We start from the raw sequence: 9,861 nt of genomic DNA, 5'->3' as shown, positions 1-9,861 counted from the left end.
CTGTGACCAAACAATATTGAAGGTCTATAAAATTATGGTCTATTGGAGCAATAACGATTTTATAGAGAGCATTTTACATTTAATTTTGTACATTTTCGAGGGGTGATGGATAAAATAGGGATGATGACATGCTAAGACAAAATGTGTCATGTGAGTTACACTAGTGGAAATTCAGGATTGTTTATATATTTTCTTTTAGAATTTAGAACTTAGAACTTGTATACTATTAAAATATAGATTATTAGCTAAGATTTTATGCTATTCTAATTGATAAAACATAAACAAAAAGTACTTTAATAAAATTTTGAATATAAGACACTAAAACCTTGTGTCATGTGCAGTAAATAGTACCTGTGGAGAAAGGGTTAAAGGTCATTGCTTATGAAATTTCTACTTTATCTTTTGAGATATTCGTGCCATATATGTCACAGTTGATTCTTTATATTACTAGGTTTTAACAAAAACTGGAAATAAACTACAGCTTTATGTAAAGAGTTCTCAGAACAGTGCTAGCGAGAATAACACATCTTGGTTACGAGTTTCACCACCAACAGTGAGCCAGGAGGTAGAAACTGAAGAGTTTGTATTTTTGAGTGACAGAGACAATGCCAGTACATCAGAAACAGCTAGTGATGGAAATCAAAGTGATCCAGTAACCAGAGAGGTAAGCTCTTACATTATTTTTTTGTTTATTTGAATAGCCATTTATTTGTATTTGTTGTAGAAGTTAAATATTAGTTTATAATTTATACATTGTGACATTCAGGTATACTGATGTACAGTAGAAAGTTATAAATATTCTTAATACAGCACAGCAGGATTAGGAAATGTTATGCAAAGAATAATTGAGAAAATGTATAGAAAAGAATTGTTGCCCAATAGAAAGGACAGTATCTAACATTAAATTTTAGATGCATCCATTTTAGCTTTCCCCACATTCCTGTATGTAGATAGTTCTTTTACAGTTCTGAGATTCTGGTATACCGTATTTCGGATTCCAACCTAACCGGTTTTCTATCCCTTTTTCGTTGTGCTCCTCCCACTTTCTGCCCATGTATGCAACATCTATTTCCTCACAGGTTGCAGAATATACCTAGTATGGAAGTGGTGCGATCTCCCATGTGTGTTCCTCTCCAAACAGGGATCACATTTCAAGGGTGTTTTTTTGGATGCTTTTCAAGAATACTTATTTCTATCCCTCAAACTGGTCCCTCCACCTATTCAGTACGAGATTCTAGCTGTATAGATGAGTGGAGGTAATGTACCATATCGAAAGTTATTATTTTCCTATACTAAAAATAGATTTCCAACTCTCTCTTTTTTGTTTTGTCTTAAGAAGTCTAAAGTTATTATTTTCCTATACTGAAAATAAATTTCTGATAGACTTACCTATTCTCACATGTATAGCTATTCTTGTTCAGTGCTCTCTTCATATGATAAAATTTTTTTTTGCATGCCACAAGCCTTGAACTCCCATGTAACCATTAATAAACATAGTTCAACTGCATCTCACATGTAAATCATCATGTGATAACCCTTCATCAATAGAAGTGTGACACATTCTCCTGATGTACTATTTAATTCTACTGAACTATCACTTCAAGATTAGGCAGAAAAGAAAGCACCAATTCTTCAGTGGGGAGGAAGGTTTGGAAGTGTGAAAGGAGGTAAGTACCAAAAAAAGAGATCTTAAAGATTTTCTTTTTCTCTACTAAACTACAGGTTCTACCTTAGCCAGTAAGATTGAGATTATGGTTATTCATTGAAGTACAATTTAAAAAATAAATAACTTATTTAAAAAAAAAGGTAAGCCTGGAATTTGAATGGATTATTAAGTTAAATAAAAGATTATTGAAAATCAGTTTACTCATTTTCTATTACAAATTTCCAAACTTTTTCACAATCTTGTTAATAATGTATCTAGATGTAGCTTGGTTATTGATTAACAGCTGAAATATATAGATAATATGTATTGATTAAAATGTGTTAAATATTTCAGGAGTTCAAGGAAGAAAATTCACATTCGTCAGAAGCTAAGATACTTGATACTACTTCAGAACCACCAGTTTGGTTTGTGTCATATATGAATCAAGTATGTGTATAAATATATTGAAAGTTTCCTTAAACTTGAAAATTTAGGCCTATTTTAATTATTTGTGTGTAAATGTCATTGGAGATACAAAGTTACTGTGTGGTTTATGCAGTTATAAGACCCTGTAAAACTGCTACGTGACGTTTGTATTTTAATGTGCAAATGTAGGTTAGATGAGTATCTAGATGATGTAATAACAATATATCTAATTATAAGCTGAAATTGAGATTACACAAGTCTTTCTTTGAATGTTTAAAATACCCTATTGTATTTGAAGACATGATTCTGTAAACAGCATATAAAGATTACATCTAAGAAACTAATAATGAGTGACCACCCATTCCAATTTAGGCAGGACAGTCCTGTTATTCTGAGAATTTTACGGTGTTCTTAAATCCCTTATAAAACTAAATGATATCTCCTTGCAAACAGTTTAGCCTAACATCATAGTAGCACACACACACTTAATTTGTAAACAGATGAAAGTCTGCTTTGGGTACAACCAGTAATCTGTTGGTAGAATTTGAAAAGGGGGTAATAGCTTCCTTCAGATACACACATCTCCCACATAAGTACAGAGATGATAACCCCTGTGATTTAAATGATAAGTAACTTGTCTTAGTAATAAATTCTAGTAACCTTGTGAAACCATATTTGTGTTTCAGTTTTTTTCTTTAATGAAAAGCGGTCACCATAAACAAAATTAATTTGGGCACATGAAAGATATACTTAAACACAATGAGCAATAATGTAATTAATGATACATCGTTAAAAGTCAAGATTTTGTCAGGTGATTTCACTAAAATATGAATATACTTGAATACAATGAGCAATAATGTAATTAATGAGACATCGTTAAAAGTCAAGATTTTGTCAGGTGGTTTCACTAAATTCAGTCACTAAAATATGAATATACTTGAATACAATGAGCAATAATGTAATTAATGATACATCGTTAAAAGTCAAGATTTTCTCAGGTGGTTTCACTAAATTTAGTCACTAAAATATGAATATGGTCTTGTTTACTTTTTCAGACTGGCAAGGTGACATCGTGTCACCCTTGTTTGTTTTGTTCTCACATTTAAAATGGCTAACCCCACTGCAATTTGTTTGTGCTTGAAACAATTATATAATGTGATTTAGTATTTATAAGATCTTAGGTTGAAAATGTTTGAAAATTTTGTTATGAAATGCTGTTTTATATGACTTTAAAAGTATTTCCTTTCATTTTAGAGTTTCTGTTTTTGTTTGACCCTTTTGCTACAGGTTCGGAGGATTACACTGACCTTGTGACCCCAAAATGATGATAAAATAGTTTAAATTGTGAATGTAATTCTCTAAAAAGTTATGACATAACCACTTTTACCTACCTGTAGTGAGAGTGTTAATGTATGGTTAAAATAATGTAAATGTATCCAATAAGAGTTATTGTTTTTTCAAAAAAATATTTTGTGTGTGTGTGTGTGTGTGATGTTCTAGTAACAGCATACTCATTTTCTCATCTGTTCATATAAGCTCTTACATACAATGAAAGTAACTATTAAAAAATATGAAACAAACAAAGAAAAGTGGATTTTAAAAAATATTATTGATCAGAAATCTCTATTTTATATATACAAGAAATTCTGACATGTTTGATGATCATCTGTTATTTATTATTCACCTTTACCTATTGGAGCAGTTATGCAGCCACGAAAATAGCATAAAACATCAACAAAAAGTAAAAGCATTGATTGTTAGACAAACAACTTGCACTGGTATCCTAGGGTTACACTGATATAAGCAGTATATTTCCAAATATACTAATAATTACTGTTTTCAGTAACTAAGGTGTTTTTGTACTTGCTTGTGCTTTTAGAGTAACAATAAATTCACTAATACACACACACACACACACAAAACTGTCATCTAAATAGTTTACCATTGCTGAACTCCTAACTTACCATACTCACTAACCCTAAATATCTTTACTTGATGTCTTTGTCATAAAAGAATATTCCTGTAACTTTCAAACAAACATAATAATGGAAAAGGATTATCATAAGTGAGAAGAATGTCAACAGAAACAAAAAATAAATATTCCAGTCTTATGGCTTAGTGCTGCATTTAGTAAACTTTGTTTTAGAATCTTTTGTTCTCCACTTTTCACTATCTCAGAAACTACAAGCTACTGCCTGTATAACTTTATTTTATGTTGATGTAGATGAACAAGATTATTTTCTATCCAATCATTTTTAGCCATTGATTCTATCTAGCTTCAAGGCTAAGATTTAGTAGTTACTGTCTATCATAAAAGCCTTTCTACACAGTGTTCTTGAAATGAAATCACTGAGAGAAAAAGAAGGTCAGAAACAAAACATGGATAAGCCCATTTATAAGGGATTATAGGTTCTGAGTTAATATAAACTTATATTTTGAGATGGGCAGAAAATTCTAAAACAAAGTCTGTAAGAACATTGTTTACAAGTGATATTTTTTGGAGCTGCACAAAAAGCAAACATTTTTGAAAATGTTTCTTTGAAAATTACACTTGATAAATTTTGCAAAGTTACAAAATATCAATTATTAACTATTTTCGAAACAGTGTTAGAATTACTCTTTTTTACTTAAACTGTGAAATTTGATATGCAAGTGTGCATTTAACACTGGAAAGCTACCCTGTGTGCATAATGGGTTAACCCTCTTCCCATGGGTATCTTTTACTGCATTTGGCATGAGGTTTTTAGTGAGTTAGATTCAAAATTTAATGAAACTACTTTTTGTTCCTGTTATACCAATTAGAATAGCATAAAATTTTAGTTATTAATTCATATTTTCATAGTATATAAGTTTTACATTTTTAATTTTATAAGGCAGTATTTAAAAACAATCCTGAATTTCTTCTCTAGGCATCCCCTCTTCTCTAAATTTATTTACCACCCCTCCAAGAAGTATGAAATTAACGTAATTTAATCATTATAATATTGTCATTGCTTAGGCAAAGTGTACTTTTCATGAACTTTGTATGTTGTCAGGCTTATATGCTGATATTGCTGTACTACTAGGAAATATAATCTTTGTATGGAATGGATAGTAATAATGTATAATTATCAATCATAGCATGAAGTCACAGTTCCTCCACAAGTTGCAAATCAAAACAGGAATTTTTGCTGTACAATTTGCTGACATACCAGCAAACTGTAATTAAATTTCACAAGTCACTTTTCTTGGAGATGGGGAAGAACCCTATAGATTATGGGGATACAGTGTTAAGGTCACCATTTCAAGAAATATAAATTTGATTTCTGCATGATAACAAAAGTTCTAAACAGCAGGTTTTAATCAAATTTCACTGGTCATCACTTCACTGATGGCTATATTTTTTAACAACAAAAAAATTAAACTTTTGTCCTAGCACCTAACTTAACTATTTAAGACTCAGTGTTCACAAGAATGTGATCACATAAATTAATTTTTATTTTTTATTATTATCGTTGTTGTTGAGTACACTAAATACTTCAGTGAAAAATTTGTAGTCATTTTACCATATGTGATGAGAAAATGTGTCTTTTGATAAGGTAGGAGAAAACGGCTGAGTAAAGTATTTAAGTTTATGTCAATATTTAATCATTCCATTGTGGGTTTTGTTTTTCAGCTTCAAGAAGAACTGACTACAGAGATCACCAAGCAAATTGTTAAAAGAGTGACAAAGTCCCTGGCTGGAGTTAGATTGAGGCCCCAGCCCAAGTACCAAAAAGACTCAAGTAGCTTTAGTGAAGATGAAACACCATTTTTAGGTGAGACCTTAGAGGTATATTCCAATATTTTAAGTTACACTTTATGCTCATCTGAGACTCACATCTTCGGGTTTGTCTTGTTATACAAAAATGATATTCTATGCCATATTTATGAACCTTAGAATATAGAAATAATATAATTGGATATGTATTTCATAGGGCATTAAAAAAGGATATTTTGTAATTTAGTATTTTTTGCATTTCACTGATGTTTTGTTATTTATCGTAGAAGACCCAGTACATGTAGGAATCATCTGTGATAGCTGTAACCGGGTGATACAGGGAATAAGGTTCAAGTGTTGGTATGTATATCATGAACGCTAGTAAATATCTTTTAGCATCTTTTCAATGACCGAAAAAGAGGTACATTATAGATACTGTCAAATATTTGCTTTAAGCTTAAGATAATTTCATGGATTCTTCCATTTCTTCATAAGTTTAAATATGACATTAATACTTAATAGCCAAAAGTCTGTTTTATTTCTTGTGGTAAATATAATTCTCCCATCTAGTTTAAATAATATTCTCTCACAGAATTTCATTTACTGCTTATATTTACAGTTAATATATTAAATTACCATTTATTTTAGGAATGGGTGACATTTTAAATTCTTATCTTCAGAAATCAAGTTTCTATACTCCTATTTCTTAATTTGGTTATAAATATCATTCCCTTTGTATTATAGAAGTTTTCTTTGCTGTTTTCTCAATAAGTTGGAAAGCTTTAAAAGCTGAGCAGATTTGTGCAATTAATCAGTGTAATTAATTACTTACAACCATAAATCAGTGTAATATTACATTACACTGATTTATGGTTGTAAGTAATTATCATGTGATACTAAATTGAATATGGTGCATGGATTCATCATGGAGTGATCATGAGAAATTGTTTTACTTAATTTTTTTTTCATTTAAGTTTGGTTTGTTTTGAATTTCACGCAAAACTACACAAGGGCTACCTGTGCTAGCTGTCCCTAATTTAGCAGTGAAAGACTAGAGGGAAGGCAGCTAGTCATCACCACCCACCACCAACTCTTTTACCAACAAATAGTGGGATTGACCATCACATTATAATTCCCCCATGGTTGAAAGGGTGAGCATGTTTGGTGGGACAGGGATTCGAACCCGCGACCCTCAGATTGCGAGTCAAGTGCCCTAACCACATGGCCATGCCGGGCCTTCATTTAAGTTTTTGTATCTAATGTAGCAAGTTTTTAATTTTTACATGTCAGTTAAGAAATATATCAATAAATAAAAACTATACATAAAAACAAGAAATTTACCATGTACTATAGCTACATGCCTATTTGTACTCAAGAACATACTTTGATAAGACTGTTTTTTTGTCACACTATGTTGGTTGTCCACAAAATAATTCATGTTGTTTTCAGATATGCATTTTAGAACATAAAAAAGTATGTCAGTCAGAAGAAAAGAATGTCTGTTTGTTTTTTTAAAACAAAGTCACACTTGGGCTATTTGCTGTGTCCACCACGGGGAATCGAACCCAGGATTTTAGCGTTGTAAGTCTATAGACTTACCGCTGTCCCACTTTTATTTTTACTTTTATATTACTTTACTTTTTTCTACTTTATTTTTTTTTACTTTATATTACTTTTATATTATTAGCTCTTTAGCAAAGCTATAAACAGATTTAAAAAACTGTTAACTGCTCAGAGCATTGACTTTGTTCAAGACATGATATTTTCTGGGAACTGTCATCTTCTGCTAAAATACAAGCAAAGAAAAGTATGAAGGAAATATGTTGAATTTTGCTCTTTCTAGTGGTCATAAACATGTCCAATAGCAATGTCACAGAGAATTAGAGACACATGGGTGTTGAACATTTGGTGATATCTCAGTAAAAAAAGAAGATATGATGTTAAAATTTTATAATCTGGTTTGCCAATATCTATAGTACAAGTCTGTAATTGGTTGGACACTCTAAATTCCATAAAAGTGTAGAAAGTAAAACCAAAATGGGGAATTCAGAGCACAGACTGATCATACGACAAAGGGAAGGGAAGATTGAGAATTTATTTAAATATTTCTCTTTGAAATTAAAACTTAGATAATAGAGAAATTTAAATTATAATAATCTATGTTTTGGTGCCAAGTGCTTATTGACACACTGACAATAAAGTATTTTAATTAAATTTTGAATGTAACTCTGTAAAACATGTTTTGAAATACACACTGACCCACTCATATATCCAAAGGGTTAGTAAATTTAATTGTAATTTTGATTAATCTATTGTGGTATCACATGTGTTTTTTTGTTGTTCCTAGTTTTCCTCGTTAATTTATCTATCTTCATCATCATCATGAATTTATCTATAACTGACTTTATTTGTTTCTTGAGAGAAAGGATTTTTTTTTTTCATAACTGAGATGGCTTTTTAGATAACTACAGAATGTTTCAATGATTCAGTAAACCTACTTTTCCTGGTTAAGCCAATCACCACAACTTCACTGGTAACTTATCTGAAGTGATATCTTGAGACAGGAGTTCAAATGAAAATGTAGGGTTTAACTTATGACATTTATTTATAATGAAAAAGTATGTTTTCCTTTGTCAGGAATTAAAAAAAAAAACATCAATTATTCTGCACACTGTAATTTATGGTAAACAGCATTGAAAAAATGGTATTAATGTTGGACTCCTTTATCATAAATGTTGTTTGGCATATAATATTGAGAAAAAACATTAAAGACACTCATGAATTCTGAAACTTGAGACAGCTATTTAGACAAACCTTAGAAATTCAACAGACTGAACTCTTGTTTATTTTTATTGCTTTGTTAGATTCAGAAAAAAAAAGTTGAATTTGTGCTAATGAATATTATCTTTCAAATTTTCAGGAATTGTTCAAATTATGATTTGTGTCAGAAGTGTGAATCTCTTCCAAGTGTCCACAATGAGGACCATATCTTTTTGAAAATTAAAAAACCTAGCAACCCTATAAATCTTCCTCAGAAGGTGAAAAAGAAATATCTTTGTGGCAAACAGCAACCAAACTCTCAAACTGATGCTGATAATGTGGACCCAAGCTTCATGCCTCAAGTCCTTGGATCTATTGCTAGAGGAAAGTGAGTCACATTTTGTCAGATGAAACACTGTGTGGTAGTACAATAACTGTTACAAGTTTCTTTGATTAAGGTTATTAGGACTATTATATGTTCATGCCACAATATTGAAAATTAGTAAATAATTATAATAATTTTTACAAGCAAAATAGTTTTTGGTTAGCTGCATTTCTCATTTTGTCTGTTTTACCTACATATATCAATAATTTGGATTATTAATTATTTCCACACATTAGTAAGTTTAGATGTGTGAAATGTAGTGAAAGTTAACATTTAAAATAATTTTGGCAGTGGCTATTTTTAGATCTAATGTGACAAAAACATTATAAGGAAAAGCTTACTATAAAGAGATTAAAATGGAACATTGTACCTTATAATTACTTAAGTGGAACAGTCAAAACTCAAATTTGATCTTATTTTTATTCTTAATATGCTTAGAGGTTTGCAGCAATCCTTTAAAAATCAAATTAGTTAAATATGAAGATTTATTAAATGTAATGCATTGCTTTAATGTGTAAAAAAAAGATAAATAGAATACATAAAAAAAATGTTTTCCGAAATGATAACTCGCTTCCTCACCAGAAATGCTACTCCCCTTGCACATCTGTTTATGAGATTTGCATGCCACTAGCCTAAATTCACATGTTTAACATGAACTGTATTGGTGCATTATGACATCATCATGCAACAATATCCCTCCACCAATAGGAGGCTGACATAATATTCATCCACAGTAACTATGGACTTGCACTCGTGATAACTTCATCGTTTTTTTTAGTATTTGTTTCAAAAGCATTAATTCTTATTATGAATTTAAATGACAGTGACTTCATCTTTGTCCTGTGTTGGTGATGATGTTACAAATACAGGCCCTATTTCTACTGTGACTTCAGGAAGCTCATTGAC

The 9,861-nt window shown here is 30.7% G+C and overlaps 1 protein-coding gene across 1 annotated transcript in view; it reads left to right on the top strand.

Moving 5' to 3' along the window:
* Positions 1 to 9,861, top strand: part of LOC106460472 (next to BRCA1 gene 1 protein-like) — a 60,875-nt gene that overhangs the window by 15,205 nt on the left and 35,809 nt on the right. The window contains exons 5-9 of the mRNA XM_022387209.1: positions 452 to 664; positions 2,000 to 2,092; positions 5,727 to 5,868; positions 6,098 to 6,170; positions 8,731 to 8,958. Of these exons, the coding sequence (XP_022242917.1) occupies positions 452 to 664; positions 2,000 to 2,092; positions 5,727 to 5,868; positions 6,098 to 6,170; positions 8,731 to 8,958 (749 nt within the window). The remainder of the gene's footprint in view (positions 1 to 451; positions 665 to 1,999; positions 2,093 to 5,726; positions 5,869 to 6,097; positions 6,171 to 8,730; positions 8,959 to 9,861) is intronic.

The sequence above is a fragment of the Limulus polyphemus genome, unplaced genomic scaffold (genome assembly GCF_000517525.1).
Source record: "Limulus polyphemus unplaced genomic scaffold, Limulus_polyphemus-2.1.2 Scaffold777, whole genome shotgun sequence".
In the NCBI taxonomy this organism is placed as follows: domain Eukaryota; kingdom Metazoa; phylum Arthropoda; class Merostomata; order Xiphosura; family Limulidae; genus Limulus; species Limulus polyphemus.
Note: the sequence above shows the minus strand (reverse complement) of the source record. Positions and strands in the feature narration are given on the sequence as shown.